This window comes from Chanos chanos, chromosome 9, assembly GCF_902362185.1.
Source record: "Chanos chanos chromosome 9, fChaCha1.1, whole genome shotgun sequence".
NCBI lineage: Eukaryota > Metazoa > Chordata > Actinopteri > Gonorynchiformes > Chanidae > Chanos > Chanos chanos.
The window spans coordinates 12,228,800-12,250,612 of NC_044503.1; the positions used below are offsets into that span (position 1 = coordinate 12,228,800).

At 40.3% G+C, this 21,813-nt stretch overlaps 2 protein-coding genes across 2 annotated transcripts; one reads left to right on the forward strand and one right to left on the reverse strand.

The window, feature by feature from the left end:
• Positions 1–1,930: 1,930 nt before the first annotated feature.
• On the reverse strand, positions 1,931–7,088 carry peds1 (plasmanylethanolamine desaturase 1). Its single transcript, XM_030784136.1, has 6 exons — positions 6,942–7,088; positions 4,307–4,426; positions 3,802–3,893; positions 3,347–3,491; positions 2,846–3,058; positions 1,931–2,691 (listed from the first exon to the last, which is right to left on the reverse strand). The coding sequence occupies exons 1-6, from the start codon at positions 7,075–7,077 to the stop codon at positions 2,570–2,572; spliced, it is 828 nt and encodes a 275-aa protein (XP_030639996.1). The 5' UTR covers positions 7,078–7,088; the 3' UTR covers positions 1,931–2,569.
• A 1,595-nt stretch (positions 7,089–8,683) lies between these two features.
• cebpb (CCAAT enhancer binding protein beta) lies at positions 8,684–10,266 on the forward strand. Its single transcript, XM_030784017.1, has one exon. The coding sequence runs from the start codon at positions 8,883–8,885 to the stop codon at positions 9,753–9,755; it is 873 nt and encodes a 290-aa protein (XP_030639877.1). The 5' UTR covers positions 8,684–8,882; the 3' UTR covers positions 9,756–10,266.
• The last annotated feature ends 11,547 nt before the right edge of the window (positions 10,267–21,813 follow it).

Here is a 21,813-nt window from a genome sequence, read left to right on the forward strand (position 1 = left end):
GCAAAATAATGTTGAAAACACATGAAAGGATTAAATTAGAGCTTCCGTTACATTTATGGTTGACCTTTTGAGTTGAAGAGATTCCATTAAAGTTTAGATTGACCTTTTAAGTAAAACCTGTAACAATTTATCACCAACAACATTCAATGAAGCACATTTTTCCATTGACCTATGATGAGAAAAATCCATTATCTTAAATGACTCAATACTTCCTCCGGCACTTTAAATGTACAGTATGTTTGGCTTTTAAACAGAAAGCTTTTCTTGTACAAAAAAAAAAATGACACTTTTGTCAAAGCAATCTTTAACAAAGTTTTTTATCTTTTGGTTGCGTGCGTCCTCATGTAAGTAGTTGCCAATTTCTCAGGAAAAAAAAAATGCCAAATTGCTAATTTTGTTCTGTTCAGATGCTTTTGAAGTCAGACTAAAGTGTAGAGCTATTGCACATCAAAGTCTTTGAAAGCATGAGAAACAAATCTGCATGATTCTTGGACAAGAACAAAATGGCACAATGTTATTCAATTCTGATTTGCAAAAAAAAAAAAGTTCAACTGTCCTATCTTTAACAGAACTAAAACCTTTTATGTAACGCTTCTTTATGGGACATCCTCCACACAACTAGTCACCTACTAAAGACCATCCAACATCTTTCACATTACTAGCCATATGAGCGTCATGTTACGGGAGAAGTGGTAACTGGACATGAGCAGTTGCTGGCTAATATGTACACATTTAGGAAAACTACCTATAACCTATCTATTTATAAAAAATTCTAATCTTTTTTAATGTTCAACATTTACTTGTATGACAGATCGGTGCTTTTAACAGATCTGTTATCAAAGACAATAGTTGTATCAATAATTGTTGCTTGTCTTGGACATTGATGTTGAATAAGCAAGTTTATCTGAGAAGAGTTAAGTGCTTTTACGGAGAACAAATAAAAGAAGAACTTACACATATGGCAGCCCTTCTGCCGATCTATAAAGACTTGGTTAACCTACATAAATAATTAGCACTTACTCCCATCATTAAGAAGAACTAATAAAAGTGTCTTAAATGGCTATGTTAGACCACCTAAATTTTAAGTTCTACATTTTCTTTTTTTTTTTCCATGCCAAATGGAACTGTGCTTCTACCCTAGGTTAAAGCATGATTATCCTCAGCCAATGTAAGGGTCAGCATGCTAAAGCTAACCAATGGACATGACCAGCAGGTGTGCAGTCCTCATATGGAGCTACTAGCACAATAATCTGTATATGAGGGCATCTCTAAGACAGGCAGTGAGAAGCATTAAACCAGCTGACCAGCCATGCTAAGCTATTTGCGTTATAAATTTAAGACATATTATGGTTTATATAAGGAGACTGCATAGGTTTTCACTGTACAAAAAATATTAGTTAACAAAAACTACAAATTTTTATTTCTAACTAATCTGATCAGTACTCAACTCTACAGATCCAGTGACCCTGGCAAACCCTTGGTTGTCTTTTTTCCTCTTTTTCGTCTCTCTTTCTTTTCTTTTTTTTTTTTTCTTTTTTTTTTTTACAGCACCTATGAACAAGCAAAATCATCATAACATCTCTGGGAAGGTGGTGTGGCAGACTCGGATGCTAAACTGGAGGTACACAATAAGACTGTGTGAAACTGTTAGTTAGAGAAAGACTGAGCGTGTTAGACAAAGACTACCTAAAACAAAGGCTTGGTAAAGAGATGCTAAGTGAAATTAAAATGACACTTAACAACATAGGCTACTGCATGTGAGTTACGTAAGGCAGATTGAAGAAAACTGCATATGCGACTGCTAGGTCCAGAAAGAAGCAAAAAATGAAGACAAAAAGATTTCTGGCCTCATTCAAAGGGGCTAAAATTTTAAATGACCCCCCCCCCCCTTCAGTAGAGGCTGTCCACTATATCTTCACACAAAATAAGATTAGCAAAATAGCAAGTCACAGAAACAAAGCTAACTGAACAAACAAACGCTGAGGCAAAAAAAGCAATAATCGGTAACAAGTGGGCCAATGTGTCAATGGTTGATCAGCTGTTTACAGAGAAGAGGGGGGGGGTCAAGCAGAAGCCACTTTCATTCAAGTATCTTCATTTTGTGTTTTCATGTTTGAGTTCTCGAAGTGTTAAAACATAAAGCTTCAGGCTAAGTCCCAAGTTATCATTTTTAGACAGGTCGCTCCCCCTCAAGGTCAAATGGCTTGACTGTTCTGACAAGAAGCAAAAACAAGGAAAGAGTTTAAGGAAACAGCGCTGAACAAGGAGCAAGGAACAGTATTGCTTTCATTCATGTTGTCAACTGAAGCACATTCCCATGAAAGCCTTTTTTTAATGGCAGAAGGGGGTTCTGCAGAAACCGTCATTTTTGAGAAAAGCCTTTCAGTGTATGGGTGAAAACTTGAACATTTAAAGCTGAGGTCCCTCTGAGGCTGGCAGACAGACAATAGGTTCTTCTACATCTCCTCCTCTGATTCAGCGGGGGAGCTCTGGTACAGATTATGACATGCTTTCCCAAGAGGAGTCTTGAGGTAGCCAGATGTGTCAGCCCAAAAAAAAAAAAAAGGATTTACTTGGTTTTCTGGGCCCATTTCAGGTCATCAGATCTAGGTTTCTCTCCTGTCAAGCTCTGGATCAAGTCCTCCAGGTTTCTCCAGAACCCCAACTTCTCTAGAGGGTAGTTAAGCCAGCCTGGAAGGAGAAACATTTGCAGATAATGCTTGGTAAGTTGACTGTGAATTTATATGTTAGCCATATTTCCTATAAAACTTGGGTGTGAGAATGAAGGACTGGGTTTATGTGAGCACACCTCAGTCTCTTTGTGTGAATGTTAGTGTGTGTGTACCTGTGGTTATACAGAAGTAAGTCTCATGGGGGGAGACGTGGTGGACGCGATGGTGTTTTCGGGGGAGGATGATGTGACAGTCCTGGAGGAAGGTCACCCAGAAAGGCAGCCCAAAGTAGGTATGAGACCACTTATGAATCTGATTGGTCAGAGTGACAAAGATTGCCAGGGCAAATACGTAACAGTTCCAGGGATAGCTGTGATAAAGCTCCGCTAAAAAAAAAAAAACAGAGAACAAAAATAGATTGAAAGTACAGAAGTCAGAACGGAATGCCACACAGAGTACCTGAATGAGCAAAACATGGTCAGTGAGCGATCCTGTTACCCTGAAAATATCAGGAAGGGCTATTCATGTTTGATACCATGCCAGAGCAAGCCCAGATGAAATGCTTTCATATGAAATATATTTTTCAGAAGCATATTTCTCAAAAACTACGGAAATATGTTTGAGCGCACAATGACTCAAGCTGTGAGAGTCCTGGGCAGTAACCAGGGCCTCACCTGGAGGAAGAGTGAGGAAGTTGTAGGCCATTTTGGCAAGTGGGATGATAGTGAGCATACAATTGTCCCCATTGGTTTCTATGAAATCGTGTCGTGTTATGGCCGTTGGATCGATGTGGTGCTCCCTGAACGGACGGATGAAGGCCTGTGAGAGAACAATGGCAGTGAATAAAATGGGAGGAGAAGAGGACAAGAGGGAACTGAAAAAGAAGAGAACAAGTGGGAACTGAAGCTGCCTAGTAACCGTTCTCCTGAGAGTAAATGAAGTTTGCAAAGCACAAACATGATGCGTTTCCTCAGAGTGCTTTACTGACTGTTCAAAAAAGAAAAAACAAAAAAAAAGTGCAGACAAAAAAAAAAAAACAGTTTAGCATTATATACTAGAAGCTATTACATCAAAACAGCTGGAAGCTTTGACCTCATTTAAGTCTAAAATGAGACGCCCCCCTCCTTACCTTTCCAAAGATGGGCAAATCAACTGACCCCCAAGTGTCAGCACCCCAGTGGACCAATCCAGAGGCAAAGTCTGCAGTGAGAATTCCTGCCACTATTTTACATATACACACACAGAGAATATAATACACACACGGACAGACAGACAAGGACAACAACAGCAACAGACAAAGTTGCAGACACAAAGACAGAGAGAGAAAACAATTGTAAGGGAACAAACCCAAAATTTCCTCTGCCTAAAGCATCCAGCTGTACATCCAAATCAATGTCAATCATACCACCTGATAAACTGACATTCCTTGGAGACAATCTGCAATGACATCTATATCTATTCAGCCTAAATAGTTTCTTTAGTTTTCACCTCATATTAGTGTGACTTAGACAACAAATGACACCACATATACAAATAAAAACAATGCACTCAAATTAACCATTGCTGCCAGGTTTTGCAGCCTTCGGCTATACTCGTTTTTAAATATTAAGATGGTTACTGTTCTGGGAACGCACCGATGCCCAGGAGAATGTACCACGTGTGGCACAAGTGGAAGTTGGCAAGGAGGTAAAAGAAATTGAAGGCCATGAGAGAAAAACAAAGGATCACACTGATCCACTCCTGACACCTTTTACCTGTTGGAGAAAGAGAAAGAGAGAGGGAGACAGAGAGAGAGAGAGAGAAAGAAAGAAAGGGAGACAGAGAGAGAGAGAGGATAAAAACAAAGAAACAAAGAGACAACACGTGTTAAATTAACCATTTTAGATGAGGCGACACTACCAGTTTTAACACACAAATATACACAAGCGTGTGGAGGAACAAGTACTGCTTCCGTTTGTGCTTACGCTTAAATGTGTCTGGAAAAAAAAAAAAAAAAATCAATTCACTTCTAAGGGCCAAGTTAGTCTCAGTTCAACACACACAGAGATTCTCACGCATAAGGCAGAGTTAGTCCACTGGAGAAGAAAAGAAAACAAACAACTTCTGGCCCTGCAGTCCAAAACAGACCTTTTTTTTCTCTTCTTCTTCTTTAAGGGTGCTAGTGGTGACGTTTTAGTTTTGCTCAGCAATTTAACGCCTGAGGTCTTGTGATGCTCATTACCGTGTTCGGCTTTAGCTATTCAGCATTTACTGTATTTGTTTAGGTCTTAGGCTATAAGAAGATACGCATTTTCTCACATCGCTAATCTGATCTGGCTCATAGACCTTAATGCAAATTCATCATTTGGACTCAATGACTAAACTTATTTTTTGTTGTGTGCTAAGGGTTACAAGCATCCTGTAACTAAATATCTGTATTCTTTGTGCTCTGTTTAGAGGTTCAAGAAGCCCATTCATCTAAAAACATAAGGACAGCTATTCATGTCCAAACAGTCCAGAATGCCCACTGATGTGAGAAAAAAAAACAGCTCTTTGTAGTGACAAATGTTGACTTCCAAAACAATGCTGATTGCACAGTTTCTGCTATCAAAGGCAACATACTGCAAAAAAAAAGAACCCTCAATATACAGCTGTACATTCACAAAGGATAAAGAGAGAAATGCAGACCACGGTTAGGCTTCTGTTGACTACTTATGCCGAGATACCGTCTTTCTCGTTTTTCGAATCAGCCCAACCATCCATACACACAACATCTGGCACTGAAACACCTGTCTGGTCTTGGGATCAACCGAGGCTAAATATGAGACCCTTCTGGTATATTCACGTTCTGCATGCTGCTCAGAATCTATCTGCCAACCTGTGGTCGCATCGCTGAGGAGACAAATATTACAGATGATATTCCTATTGAAACATGTACATCAGGTCTCAGTGGAGTCTTACACAAGGCTACTGTTCAATTTTAAATGAGTTAAATCAATGTACAACTGCTCTTCAAAACAACAAAAAACCCTGTTTGATTTGAATTTAACTTTCGTTTGTCCATCAAGATAACATTACTTTAAGGTAATTCATGGTAAACACCATTAACACTGACATTCCAGTTAATGAATCATTCCTCTGGTTGTGTGTACAAAAAACAAGGGCACCCATACAAACACACATATACACACAAGCACATCAGGTATGAGACAGCATGTTCAGATCATAATTTTTCTTCATTTAGGACAGAATTAGGGCACTTATCAATTACAGCTGTACCTTGTAATGCAAGCCATTCTTATTAGTCACCATGTCTTTCTCTCACGATATATCTGTAAACCCAATTTTATAAAACAACTTTTTGCAGTTCAGTTTCAAATTGTTAAGAACATTTGTCTGAAATTACAAGCAAACACTGTTAGCCATACGGTTAATACATGGGAGGAGACAACATCTGACAGAGGTTTTGTGTGTATAGAAATCCAGATGAAACTAGTTCTGACTGTCACATCTAAATGGTCCACTTTAAAACAAACAAAAAGAACAAAGTAGGCCTATACACAAGAAGGTATAGCAAACTTTCATGAACACAGTAGAATGCTGGAACACCCTCCTTTCATTCTTTTTTCTTTTCCCTTCCACCATTACGCTCTCAAGTAATTTGTTCTTTGCCGTGTTTGCTCTGAGTCATTTGTTCCTTACAGAAATATTGGCCTTTGTGAAAACTCCAGAAGACAATGAGCAACACTGCACCTTGGAGTTTCTCAAGAAGAACGAGACGACAATTTAAAATGAAATGATTTTAGGATTAGATTGTTTTGGGTACTATATTGGCTCCATATCACCTCAGTGATCAATTTTATGTATTATGAAAGGGCAAGCAAGCGCCTCCCATTGAATGCCCAGTGGAGCTAAAATATTACCAGCTATTCCAGCAACAGCTACTTCTACTCAAGGTTGATTAACATTAAATTTTAGTGATTACTCTCAAAACCGCGACTGGTCACGTCATACGTCCTCTAAATTCCAGGTTTACTGAAAACAGCTGTAGCCCATTGCATCATGTTGTCAGTACAGTAAGTATAAACACGGTGTGATCATTACGTATGGACAACGGAACCTATATTACCAAGTACTGCACAAAGCGCAAAGATAAGGTTATAACACGCTGCGATTTCGATTTAATATAACTCGTGACTAGTACAACATTTAGCCTCCTCCTCAAACATGAACATCCACATTCCGGTGGGTGACGTCCAACGAGGACGGATTATTGAGAGTATTTCTTACCTGGTGAGTACAAATTCGCAAGTTCCCTGGCACCTGCATGCTGTGGGCCCCATCGCGCGGCGCTCCGACCTGATTCACTTGGTTCGGAATTCTGTAACTTCTCTCCACACCCGTTTTCGTTCACAACCCTCGCCATGTTCCACTGCTGGTTCAACCCTCTCCCCGGTCAGGTTCAGGAAGCCAACAGATACATCAATTCCTCAACCCACAGACCACGCCTTTATCCGCCTTTCACATTTTTCCTTCTAGTCCTATCGGAGCTACCGCGCTACGAAATTCAGCCAATCGACAGCATATAAAAACTTTCATAACTCAGCAAAGCGCCAATCATATTGCAAAGAATATGTTCGTATTTCCTGACCGCACCCAAGCGTGGCCTATCAGAGGAATTTGGATCTACCGTAGATATATTGTTGTATATCAAACATGCCACTCTGCTTTTTTTGGAATATAGTCAGAATAAAATGTTAATATGCATGTGTTAATAAAATATACTGTTGATAGCTTTGGTACGTATGCTTGTTTACTGCCCAGCTGCTGTATGTTCACTCCCAATGTGAAAAATAAAATACGTACGATTAATATGAATGACCCACCATTCGATTCGCGACAATGGAAACTGTACGTAGCTCTAAATAAAATAAATTCTACCTATATGTATGAGGATGTGTGAAGTCAGACAGAATATAAACCAAAAGATTCTTTACTTTAATGTGAGCTTGTAACTGTTGAAAAGATAGTTCTGCCACACAAATCGCTTTTCCCCAGCCTGTGCTTACGCCAATGACCGTAGTTGCAATGAAATGAAAGGTACACTAGAGGGAAGTATAATTACACTATAAACACATTTGGGGCAGCTGCAAAACTCGCGCTTATTTCTCCTGGATAGGACACTCGATCCCTTGTCAGTTTTGTAATGGCAGTGATTCGTGAGGCATGATTACATGGTAGTAATGATAAACATCGGATGTTTACCCGGCCAGATTTGTATCCACATTTGGACTCGTCGAAATTGCGACTATTTGATCATTCCACCAATATTCAGAAAAGGTTCAATAAATATTGTTGTTGTTGTTGTTGTTGTTGTTGTTATGGTTCTTGTTCTTGTTGTATTGCCAGTGGCCAACAAAACATCGACATCAACAGTGCGACAACTCCTTTATAGGCATCACTCGTTCACGAGCCACACTATTCAAATTAGTGATGTGAGGCTTTTGTTAAATGATTATTTAAAAAAAAATACAACCATTGTCTCTTCATAGGTGATCCACCGGTTCAAGTGTGCGAATGTTTTTTGTATTGGAGTGAGAGGGAGGGAGAGAGAGAGAAAGAGCGAGAGAGAGAGAGAATTATACACTTGTCGTGTATTTTTCAGTGTATTTCATATTGAAACGCATAACTTATGCAAAAGGCAGTCAGCAAAATATTTCTAAACTCTGACATAGCACATACACAAATATATGTATTTAATTACCTATATAAAGCTCCAGTCTGCTGCAAATAATGGGACAATGTTTCTTTAACAAGAACATTATTTTCCGTTTTGCCAAGTTTGTTACCAGCACCATTCGCCAATAGTTTACTGTCGGGACTGGAGTTTAGTAGGTTATCTTTATCATTTCCAAGTTTGCAGTCAAACAGGAAAAGCACGTCACATACCTAACCAGCCCATCACTTTCACCGCCCCCTTTGTAGACGCTTTATATAAAAGCTGTCCCAATTGCTTGAGCAAAGTCACTCAAACACGTCGAGGCAGTGTGAACTGTAAATTTCTCTTAGAAAGTTTTTATAGTTATCAGTGAGCGTCATTTAAAAGATAAATTCAATCATCTTCGTTGTACGCTCCTGTCTTTGCCTTCCTGTGTTCGGTGCTATTTCAACTGGTCAGGGCAGTTTGCCCCTGAATTCGATACTCCCGCAATCCGGCGGGTGTTAAGATCCATGGAAGTGGCCGGTTTTTACGAGGGGGATTGCCTTGCTTTCCACAAAAGCAATAGTATCAGCAGTCCCGTCAACGACGGCATTAGCAAGCAGCCCATTGACGGCTCGATGACGAAGCTTGGCATCTCTGAGCACGAGAAGGCGATTGACTTCAGCATTTACTTGGACTCTGCTCTGCAGTATCAACAGCTGGCTTCTCAAAGCGAAACTCATCAGCAGCAGCGCGGAGTGGACATCTTCGCAGATTTCCTTGCCGAGGAGAGCAAGAGTAGGAGAGTTCAGTCCTTACCAAACTACAGAAACTACATTTCGCTGAACGACCGGGAACCGAATAACACTCAGAGACAAGCAAATCAGCTTGGGTTCGCTGAACTGCAAGAGACTCGGGTGGACAACGTCTTCAGCCCGGACTTTCTTGGAAACTTCGTTAAAGGCAGCTTAAGGGACGAACTGAAAGACGATACACGAATGGATTCGTCAGGGTTTGACATGCGGTCATATCTGCAATATCAGACAGCTCCGAGTGGAAGCCTTGGGAACATTTCCACTGCATCATCCTCCTGCTCAAGCCCACCTGGTACACCTGCCCCACCAGGTAAGGCAAGGTCGCCACAGCAGTCCGGCAAAATGCCCTCGTCTGGCAAAGGAAAGAAGCGACTGGACAAGGATAGCGAGGAGTACAGGCTTCGCCGTGAGAGGAACAATCTAGCCGTGCGCAAAAGCAGGGATAAAGCTAAAATGCGCAACCTGGAAACACAGCACAAAGTGCTCGAGTTGGCCGCAGAGAACGACCGTTTACAGAAGCGCGTGGAGCAGCTGTCAAGAGAGTTAGCCACGCTGCGCAACTTGCTTTCCGCCACCGGCCAGTGCTAACAGTACGCCATAACATCAAACTGCGAAAGCGGTGCTTGGAGAACCTTGATCCAGGCAGGGACTGTGAACAGGTTCACGACACGTTGTTTTTTCAGAACTATACAATGATTTACATAGAATTTTATGTAGCCATAAGAGTGTCGAGTCAAAACGAACAATTGTTCGCCATGGTTTACAAGTGGGGGGAGGGGGGTGGAAGGGGACTCGGCGGTTTGATTGCGCAAGAACCATGCTTGGTGACTTGTCACTTTGGTACTCTGAATTCCCTGTTATGTATTTTGTCTGTACAGTATTTTTGTACGGGTTATACAGTAAAATATACTGTTTAATATTCTGTTATTTAAATTCCCTATCTAGGGCAATGGTTGTCAAGGGAAGAGTTGTACTGCAGAGGTATGATGCAACTCTTTGTAACAGTATTGGCAATGCAATGAAGTAATCTGTTAAAGATACTAAAGGTACAAATGCTCTATTGCAACATGATATTTTATTGAATAAAATGATTTTTACTTTTTACTGGAAATTATTTGTGTTAGTGCATCATTTACACAGCTAATCAAAGGGATGGTAATACACCCTCTTCGTTCTGTGTTGAAAGAGTTCTCACACTGAACATACAAACACTCCCTCAGTCATAGTTGTTATGGATAAAATTATACATCTTCACAGGTTTACATAATCAACTCTTTTACCATGATTTTAATTTTAAATCATTCAAGCAAATATACATGTTATGCGTCAGAAGGCAATGCGACAAAATTCTTGGTGCTGTTGAGTCATTCACCCCAAGTTTTCACAGGAGGTTGGACAAAACATTTAGAGGCAGAGGAAGGAACAAACAAATTGCAGAGGTCAAAATGGTATTCATAATGACCATATTGGCTACTTCTTAAACCTCTAATCTTTTAGGCTTTTAGAAGAGTTTGCACATTTCAGTTTGTCCTTTGTCCGTGTAAGGCAATACTAAACGACAAAAAAAAGACATTATCTTAAACACACAACACTGTCAATAGTCTACAGGGTTCACTGCTCTGTCGGTGACACAGGTTCAAGGTTGTGAAATGATTAATGTGTTACAAGACCCTTAAAACCCACCGCTATTGTCTTTTTTTTTCAGTTTTAAATAGAAAAATGTAAGTCCAACCGTGTTTGACTTCACCGTAACATCGACACCTAAAAGTATTTAAGAAGAAGAAAATAAACAATGGCAGAGGGGATATAGATGGCTATGTGGTGAGGTTTGCTTCTTAATGAAATGTCCGGGAAATGATTTGACAGGTGGCCAAACCCAGAGGATCAACAACGAAGAGACCAAGCAGACACACCAGTTTATACATCCCTGATAGTATTACCAATTCAAATCAAAAAGGCATTGCGTTCAATGGTATCATTTGTTATTGATCAATGCAGTGACAAAATAGTCAGATATTTGAAGATTTTCGGTCTGTGTGTAGTGATCTGTATCCAACTGGCAATGGGAGAGCAGTAAATGCCGTTCAATCTAATTTTCAATTATGGAAAATATTAAGCGTGCATATTTTCCATTACAGTCAATAACACAGCTGGCCTTTGGGCACACATAGGTGTGACAAGGCATGGCAAGCTATAAAACCATAAGGACAAGGCAGGATATTGCATGAAAACAGGATTTGTCACCCAAAATGTCACCACAAAATCCAGAAATACTATCTCAAGTATAGATTTTGTCAGACACAGCAATCTAACATCCTGTCATTGGCCACGCAGTAACACATGCTGTAACACCTTCCCACGTTTGACCACACCTGAGCCAGCAGAGAGAAGAACTTGACTGTCAAGTGAAGCGCTGACAATGTGAGATAAAAGTCCCTCAATAACCTGAGCCTGCGACCTGTTTTTGACGCAGTCAAGGGTGGTTTCATTACCATGACAATGCTGGGCGGAGGTTTTAGGTTGGTTAAACGGAAAGGGGGGGGGGGGGGGTCTGAGAAAATACAAATTATACCTGTCTAGGATCATTTCAGAGGGTATTTGTTTTTTTAAAAAATAACATGAGAACAACCGTACAAACCTCCTTGAAGTGCCACTTCAGCATCACCCAACTTCAAAACAGATTTGATTTAATGAGTATAGCAAATAATGTTCAAAACCTGTGTCTGTGTTCATTTGTGTGGGTGTGTATGGTTGGCCATGTGTAAAACAGAGGCTGGGGTTTAGGTCACACAGGGGCACTGATTCTGTGCAAAATACTATTTATGGGTAAGACATAGAGTTCAATTGAAGCCGAATGAATCTCCATAGGAATTTGCTTAAAACAAGTATTTTTATGATTGTGCAGCTGCTGAACAGGAGCACAAACCCCTTTGTAATGCCTAGAGCAAAAGGAAGCAATGGAAACACATGCTCTGAAACATTAATGAAAGTGCATAAGAGCCTTAGGGTGAACTAGCACAGATATGGATGTAGCTGCTGCTCCCGGAATGTTAATGATCACACTCTGAAACAAATGTCGTCTGCCACACACTATAAGCGGTGAATTAAATTCATGAAAAACATACAGTTCTTTGATGTAACTGGAATCACATTTCTTCACTGTCAGCCCTGCATATCTGAGACATCCATGCCCGTGTGTGTGTGTGTGTGTGTGTGTATGTAATTTATATTCAGATATGTCGATATTTAGACTTTTATGTATTTTTTATTTCTAAAATATCTCTTTTGTTTCACTACCATTTCGAGGATTTGAACAGTTTATAATGCTATGGAACATTACTGTATTATTTTGCAGGTATTATGGCATTTCTCATATGTTATTTCACATCCTCCGTAGCTAAATTTTACTCGATGTTTCCATGTCTACCTGTGATAAGACTTAAAATACAGAGATGGGTGTTGTTTGAGTACAAAAGGTTTCACAATACTTCCCATGGTGGTGGATAGCAGTGTTGCTATATCGTATATTGCTCAACACTTCCAACTTCCTTTTCCCCCAAAAAGTGTTTGTACTGTTACTCAACGTTGAGAGGCTCTATTCCAGCAGCAGCACTACAGTTTGCGTTGAATCTAGAGGCCAGAAAAACTGTAAACCTACACAGATGTCAAACAACTGGTATAAAAACAGTCAAATAGTAAATACCTTTTAGAATGATGCACAGTCATGCAGCATAATTCCAATTTTGTATGTATAACTTTAAAGATATTATAACTTAAAATTCAACTGGATATTAGTCAATGCTTGTTTTCAAACTAACATGTCTGTTTCAGCTATGGCCAGTTCAGAACTGAGGTCATCTTAATTATAAAATAAAATTTGGCTGGAACCGTCTTGCGCTGGCAGCCGAAAGTTTTCCATGTCATGTTTTACATTTTTCAAAACCAATGTCAAGTTGTTAAATGCTTCTTTTCTACTCGCAGGAGAGGTGAAAAATCTTTAGAAATGAGCTAGAAACAAACTTAATATGCATAATATGCTCATAGTCAAACCATGTGGCAATGCATCAATTTTCACTTTTTCAAAATAGGAAGCTTGGAAACTTGTGTGATTCATGATGTAACTGGCAGCCTCGGAACACTGAGCGCGTTTATAAATAGCACTTCAAACTGCTGACCTTTGAGATGTTTTCTTCAATTTGTGCATGTGTAATCCCACCATTTTTATTATCCATATGAATAGCAAAATGCCCTTTTTGTACAATTAAATCAAACAGCTTTGTAGAATAGCTCTAGTTTTCATGTCACTCCGTATGTTCTTTTCTCGGGAAAGAATCCTAAAATATTCGTATCCCTCTCCGTTCCAAGTTCCAACCGACTGTTTCCGTCATTAGTGGGATTTTTTATTATAGGTGCCTTTGAGGTTCAGATTGTTTGGCTATACACTGGGGAGCTGTTTAAGCAGTGCTCCAGCACACGAAGGGTCAACAGTTTTGTCTGACTCATTTGTGCACTCCTTCCGTCTGAGGAGTCACGGGAGCCTTCAGCTGCTCCCATAGCCTAGTGAACTAACATAGCCACTCTCTCCAAATGGGGTTTTTCCCACTTGAGGATGTCTAGTTCTTTCCTTTTTTTTTCAGGAGAGCAAAGCCCTGCCCCCTTTTCGCAGCATAGGTTTTACCGTCAACGAAAGAGCGTTTTTCAGTAAACGGTTAGTTGCATCATAGACTGTCCTCTTAAGAAATAATTAACCCCACACTCTAAACATAACATCCCACGCATTCACACATGGTCCAAATACCAGTTTACATCTGTCCAAACATTCCACATGCGTGGAATTGCAGGATATGCTTTTGAGGATTGTATTTTTCTCATTTAGGTAAATTTACATCATGTTTAGCAACCACGATGCAGTTTTATTGTTTATTGTAAGTGAAATCTGGAGAACAAAAAAACTCACGCTTCCTCTCTTTGCTTTTTAGTTTGTGGTTATTCTCACTAACTTCTCCAAAGCACTTTTCCCTGAAAACCCCAATAGAAAGACACATGGTTTATTTTTCTTTCTTTTTTTTTTAACTAAGGAGCTAGGCTTGACAACAATGTGAGACCAGCTGCATTCTCACCTCTCTTGAATTACTGCTGCAACAGACAAATGCATTGGAAAACCTGATTCATGTACTTGTAAAGTTCCATGGAAATAGCAAAACGACTTATTAGAACGATTACCGCATCTGCTTACAATATCGAAAGTATAGTACAATAGGAAACTGAGTATAGAGTGTTATGACACTTTACTCAACACAGGCCTGATGCAAAGCTAAACCCATTTCGGATTAGCATTTAAACAAATGCCATTGCAGTTTAATGGAAATGTTTTTCACAACCTGTTGCCATATACCATCATTATAAAATATATGATGCTACACAGTGACATAAAGCCATATACATGGTTTCACCCTTAATCGGCACTTTGGTTCGCCATTTTGTTGCTAAGTTCCACACAGTATTAAAATATCTTTGTATTGATACGATCGTCGTAGTTTGTGCTCTGCCTGTCTTGGAAGTCGCTCTGGATAAAAATGTCTGCTAAATGAATATATGTACATATAAACCTAAGTCGTCTATGCACACGCTGTCTATTGTAACTTTAGGAAAAACCGCAGCGAACACGGACATCCGCTTCACAGCATTGTCGGGAACTCCAGCCCGCTGAGCTGCCCGTAATGGGCTGACCTGGCGTGGAAGCTGGCCCAGATTTCAACACCACTTCACTTCTCCTATTCGTCAGTGTCCGGCTATGCTATGGCATAGCCATAGAGAGAGAGAGAAAGACAGAGCGTTTGCTGACGTGTGTATGGCTGCAGAGTTGTTCGTCATGAGTCTAAGCGTTGAGTAACTACAGGCCTTCCTGCTCTTGCAACAGAAGGCAGCACCCAAAGCAGAAAAACAGCACCCCGTGTGTGTGTGTGTGTGTGTGTGTGTGTGCGTGTGTGCATGCATGTTAACATTATTAGCGTGACGCGACCTTGTGGCTAATACATCGTTATACAGCAGGGATGACATTGTCAACAATATGACTAGGCCTTTGACATGACATGATACATCTCACACACAGTTCAATCATAGAGAAGCAAAAGGTTACGTCCATATCTTGGTTAAGGCCTTCTGTTATAGAGCCTTACTGCATGTGCTATAAACGTGTTATGACATCTGTAATTCATGTTTAAGCCTTTGTTTGATTTAAGCTGAACGTTAGTGCAGTTAGTGCAAATTCCATTACCACCAGCACTAATAGCCGTAAAAAAAGTCCTTGACAGCTGGCAATATCACCGTAACTCTTGCCAAACGATTTAGACTTCTGCCTGGCTGGCTGTCACTGACTATTCTGAATTGTCATAACTGCCACCATATGTAAGCTGTGCAAAAAGAAAAGAATGCGACGTTGGCCGTTGGAAGACGCCTCAGCTAAAACAAATTGAAACATTTCAAGTCGTCGAATAACAGTTGGAGATAAGGTGGCATCTCTCTGATCAAGACATTACAACACACCTCTAATCAAACATTGTCAGGAGCCGACATTTCCTGGCTTCGACTATTACCCAAGAACAATAAAGTATTACCCCAAAAAAAAATGTTTCGGGCACTATATCCGTTGCAAAACACACATTTCCATTACAGAGGTTTGTGACACTGTGCGAAATGACACTCTTAACTGTCCTAACCTAAAGGTTACAGCTGATGTCATCACCTGTTTCAGCATAAGATAAGAAGCCAGTGCAGGACGCCTAAAATAGGCTATTCTCACTATCAGATCAGACCGATATTGACACTCTGAGCCTGTGTTTGTGTGGGCGCTCACGTGATGGAATCTCAACCGTTCTGCTGCTTTCTTACTGACTGCAAACAATGGCACCCAAGCACTGCTTGCCCACACCGCGATATTGGATCTTTTTCCTTCCTGTACAGATAGAGTCAGTGTAAGACGTGAGCGAGTGAGTGAGTGAGAGAGAGAGACAGAGAGACAGAGAGAGAGAGTAGGCTGAATGAAAAGAACCTGTATTTTGACTTGGTCAAATGAGTCACTGCCTTTCAATGGCTTTCAATGGTGAGGTGTGTGTGTCATTATTTGCCCTGATTCGTAATCAGAGGTTCTGACTTGTTCATTTTCATATCTGCTAAATTTATGTAAGCAGTTACAAAGAACAAATGAGTGGGAAAAAGTTATTACAAACAAACCCGAACCGTTTATAGATGGAATCTGATAAATGTTGATAAACCCTGATAACTACAGATACTAACAGATGTCTGTAAAAGGTTGCATTTATTGGACCATAAAGAAAAAATCTATTTGTATCTTAAATCTACTTATATTTAAATCTATTTATGTAATTTCCCCTAACTTTCCTCAGACAAAGATATTATAAGAGTATACAGAGGGAAAGAAGAAAATGTTAACACTTTCTGGACCACAAGATGATACCTCTCTGACTGTCAAATGCTTTCATTACTGCAAATCTTTTTTTCTTTCTTGCTCTCTTTGTCTTTGCCCTTGTTTGCTATATATTGTGCTATAGCCCTCCTAGCAGTTTTCTCCCCACAGGAAATTCAGTGGGTCAGTGTGCTGTGATGTCTACGCTAAGCGCTTTGCAGGTGGGGTGAAAGAAAAAAAATCGTTTTTTAACCATTTGGAAACCACAGCTGAGACCATGACCCTTCTGTGAAGATAGCCTACTTAAGGGTGTTTTCAACTGTGCTCTCTTTAATCTGATACCCTGATAGAATAAACAGCACAGGAACAAAGCAAGTAACTATCAGTACAAACTGGTTTAAAATAGGTGCATTCACCTTTGATCTGAATCAAAAACTATGATTTGAAAATTCCTCTGTGACACTTAGGTGGGCAGAAGAATAAATTGCTGACCTTTACACAATATGAAACATTTTGGGCCAGATTAGCTAAAAATTCTTTGCTAGTATAAAGATCTTGAAGGAACATTTGCAATCTTAGCAAATCTTTCTGATGAACCAAGCGTTTTGGGAAAAAAAAAACCTGATGAAACTCAAGTAGAAAAAAAAAAAAGCCAGTTAAAAAGCGGAAGTAAGTGGTTTAGAAACTAACTTTCAGTTGTAAAACTTGTAAAGCCCAAATCAGATTAATTATATTCACCCCTAAACTTCTGTCTGTTTGGTTGAACAAAAAACTCCACGATTACCTGACTCCACAATGAAGCTCCTCTTTCTCTCTGAGTTCAAGAGGAAGTGATTAATGACTCAACAATCATGATTAGTGTTCTTAAATTGTGTCGTCCAGTCAAGTACTAAAGGGTTCCTCAGTGCATGTAATACCTTGATGATTTCCTCATCCCTAAAACTCCAGACACACCTGTAAAGTTTATTATGGTACATCTCAAACCTGCTCTAGCACCTTCGAAAGGTTTAATCAGTTCTGTCACATTTTACAGCGTGACAGCCAGTGTTTACACTAACGTTTTAGCACTCAAACGCTTGCATATTTAAAGGAACCGTACATTACAGGTTGTGACTGCATCATTTTCTGAACGGTTAGCCGCAGTACTTAAACAGCGTGGTAAAAATGAGATGGCTGACACCTTGCTCTTGTACATTAGCTCATGTGTTACAATAATTATTTGCGTAGTTATGCTGCAAATGTGTTTGTTGAATGCATTCTGTAAAGCTTTTATAAGAAAACAAAATCTATTAGCAATAAATTCTTTCTGAGAATACCAAGGCCAAATCCAAATAAAAGTCACCAACATCCTACAATGTAACCAACAAAAAACCTTAGGGTAAAAGTCATGATACTGTTCAAATGCTTGGTTGACCTTTGACATAGATGCTATTCATTGTGTCATGGAAGTTTGGGTTTGAGGTTTTTTTTTTTCTGCCCTGGCATATAATCAGTGACACAATGTCCCCCTCTCACTTAGAAAATTTGCATTGCCGGTCTTTTATTTGACCCTCTTACCCACATTTGGTTTTCAAAGGAACACAAAACGTGTTTTATTTGGTTGAGTGTGATGTAGGCTCTCATGATACTCAACTCAAGCCACCCGGTCATTTGAGTCACTGTAACACATAACATGGAAAGTTACCATACAAAGGCCAGCAACATAAAATTAACCACAAAATGACTAAGGTTAGCTCTGTAGTACTAGACACACAGGGAACTTTGCAGTATAATCCACGCATACTTTCAAAAAATGCCACCCCATCAAATGTCCCTGGACACCTGAATAGACGGCTGTCCCGTTATTCGAGGTGGCATAATTTTCATTACTCATTCATACAGGGATTTAATGAAGGGACACAATACTACTACACGTATATCTGAATTTAACACCTGTGCTGTAATGTATAATACTGAGCGATGCCCAGAATGAGGCTCATTGAATGAACCGAGAGCTGCATATCTCTCCTCTTGACCTTTGACTCCAATCTGGAATACGGCTGTCGTCCAGGTATGAGGTAGTTACTGCCAAACTTTTTTACATTTGAACTACTCTTGCAGTCTGGGACAGATTTGCCAAAGGATTCTGAAATCGTTCAAGGAAACTGGAGAGGGAAACAAGACCTTTTTTTTTTTGGCTTATTTTCCTTTAGGCTCTTTTGCTGCTGTTTTCAAGCCATTGTCTGCCCCACCTAAAAGTTACTTCTGCTGAGTCATTTGTAACTGGTGGAAAAAGTTTATTCACGTACACAGAAAGACTGGAAAAAGTGAACCATGGTCAACAATACTTGGCAGAACAGTAAGATAAGGACAAATGTTTGAGGAATGAGTAAGTTATTATTTTTTAAAAAAAAAAAAGGGGTGGGGGGGAAGAAAAGAAAACATTTGTGGTGATCGATCATGTGGTTATAATGTTGTCCATACTCATGCTCTGATGTCAATCATTGCGCAATACCCGCTGTTCTCTTTAGTCACACACACATGTCTTAGCCGTGAGGTGACATGATATTCTTATGATAGGCCACATATGACAGCGACACACATGCACACACACACAAATACGTTGACACACAAAAACACACTCTCAGTCAAAAACAAACACGCACGTAGAAAAATACATATATTCCCTCAGGGCAGACACGTACAGGCAAACCCCAACAGGAAGTGGGACGTGTCGTACGTGTGGGCGTGATGCATTCACCCCCGTTTACGACATGGTGACAAACCTCATGTTCATATTCTTCTTCACTTCACTATTTTTGATCCTTATCGCAGAGATTTACAGATCTAAACATTTTAATCAGAGCGGTTGATGAGCAAAATAAGACATAACCGCATAATCAGTTATGAGTCTTCCACGCTATTCGAGATCCCAAGATATCTTAAAAGCGAAAGGAATCATACACGTCTTCTGTTTCACGTGTGTCCGTTAACATCCAGGAATATCTTTATGATGTACCTGTGGAGTACGATAAGTCACACATGAAGTACAAGTCGCATCTGGAAACGGGGGGGGGGGGGGGGGGGGGGGGGTGGCTTACCAACCCTCACAAATATTATGGCTCCAACACCTTGACCACCTGCCATCACACACAGGTACAACACCCCTACCAAAAAAACAAAATCAGGTCTAAATCGGTTAGCATGCAAGCCACATCTTCACCTCTGCTAGATTGTTCCACAGTTGCTAAGACTGGTAACTAGGTCAGACTGGCTTATGCTGGTCTGTAGCTGGTTGCAACTGGTTGAAATCCTACATAGAGCTAATCAATTTGATGGCCTCAATAAAAAATCTGTTGTACCAAAACTGGTCACCAATTTATTTAAGCTTCATGTTGAAACCGGCATAGGTGAATCTTGAACTGTGTGACCTTTTGACATTCGTGATTACTTGATTGGGCCAGTAATCCAGGTATCAGATTTGTCCTTGTGTATGTGCATGCTCTGTGTTTGTTTACTCTTGCTAGACCACTTGTTATGTACAGGATGCAGAGTAGGCCAGGTGGTAAAAGAGTGTTTCCAGCAAGGATTTACCTGATCGAGCCAATAAAGTGAATTTACATTGTTTTGGAAGATTTGATCGTCTAAAGAGGTCAGAAAGGTTTTGTTTACCTCGTTAGCCTGTGTGGACGTCAGTGTTAAAGCTGAGTGCGAGTGTGCTAGGAGAGAGGAAGGAAACGTTTGCCACGAAGCGCTCGAAAGGGGAAACACCTAGCACTGGTGAGCTACTGCCGCTGTGGTTTTCGCAGGCCCAGCGGTGACGCTACGTACGCCATTGAATCTGATCGCATGACATATCTTGTTCGTCGCTTAGCACAGGTCTGACGGAGTGTCCGCACCAGGAACACAGGAAGAGGAAATAACAAAGCGCAGTCTTACTGCTATGGAGACCGACCTCAAAAACATAGATGTGTGGTTGGAGGATACCCTCAAACTGTTAACTCGCCACTCTAAACAACATACCTAAAGTGTTTTTTTTCCATTTGTTTTCATCTATGTGACAGTTTGGTTGAGGACAAAGTGCACCAAGTGTTAGCATGTTCGAGTGTCCAATAATATAACAGAGGTTCTGTTTTGCAGTAATTTCTTAGAGGATCGTACAATAGTGAAACTACAGCTTTTGCTTTGCACTGGTGTTCATTTATGGGTTTTTCCCTTTGTTTTGAGTGTGTTTGTGTGTGTATTACTCTAAAATGCATCATCTGACCTTTAACAGTACATTAGCACCATTAGCACGGAGCTAAAATGGAGACAGCTCTCTGATATGAGTAAGAAGAAGGATCCATGTACAGTTTCATCTTTTTGGGTATGCACAAACAGCATTGTGGATCTGTTCACAACAAATATACATGTGTTGATCACATGCCACATGTAAACAATGTAAATAATACGCTACTACTGAACTATAAAACAAAGACACAAGTTTGCAGATGTGAAGCCACAACTTTCATCTCAAAAACATATGCCAGCAGGGAGTACAGTGTGTGTGACAGTAAACCTGAGAGTGTCCAACTATAGAGTAGTCAACAGTGACTCAGGCAGCACGCCTCTGGTCTACACAGAATTTCGTTTTCCTGGAGTTTCCACATCCGCTAGCTCCCAGGAACTTTTCCAAAAAAAAAAAGAAGAAGAAGAAGGAGGAGGAGGAGGAGGAGGAGGGAGGAGGGAGGGAGTAGAGGTGGCGAGAGAGCAGGAAGGAGGGAAACTCAAAAAGTTAGAGAGAGAGAGCGATGCATATTCCGCAAACGTAGCACAACCCACAGGGGTAGTCGTAGAGATTTTAGCATGAAGGAGAGGGTGAAAGACAGCAAAAGGAGACACAGCTTAAGTTTAAAGTAAATTCCTCTCAGGCTAAACCTTGCTTTGCCTTAAGTAGGCTAGCAGTTTGGAAGTTCCAGGTTAATGACTAACCTAAGGACGTGTGTGGGAAGGGCTTGGGGGGGCAGGGTTTGACTTGGTTTCCGATAAACCCTGATAGGGAAAAGCATTCACAGGTTTGGGTCATATTTGTAAGACAGTCACTCAGTAATCACACAATGTTTGTCTATGGTGAAAAGCTAGCACAATTGGTTCAGAGCAGCCAGACCTGTTCTAAAAGACTTAACGGAAAGGAACAAGGTTTGGAATCTTGTATTAAGGTGTCGAATCAGTGAGGTTCACATGCAGTATGGTAGTAACAGC

Excerpts from the sequence above, each read along its gene's own strand:
- peds1 (XM_030784136.1), bottom strand. The coding sequence starts at position 7,077 with ATGGCGAGGGTTGTGAACGAAAACGGGTGTGGAGAGAAGTTACAGAAT. Across the intron at positions 3,059-3,346 it reads CTTCCTCACTCTTCCTCCAG|CGGAGCTTTATCACAGCTAT; the intron begins GTGAGGCCCTGG and ends TTTTTTTTTTAG. Across the intron at positions 2,692-2,845 it reads TTACTTCTGTATAACCACAG|GCTGGCTTAACTACCCTCTA; the intron begins GTACACACACAC and ends TTCTCCTTCCAG.
- cebpb (XM_030784017.1), top strand. The coding sequence starts at position 8,883 with ATGGAAGTGGCCGGTTTTTACGAGGGGGATTGCCTTGCTTTCCACAAA.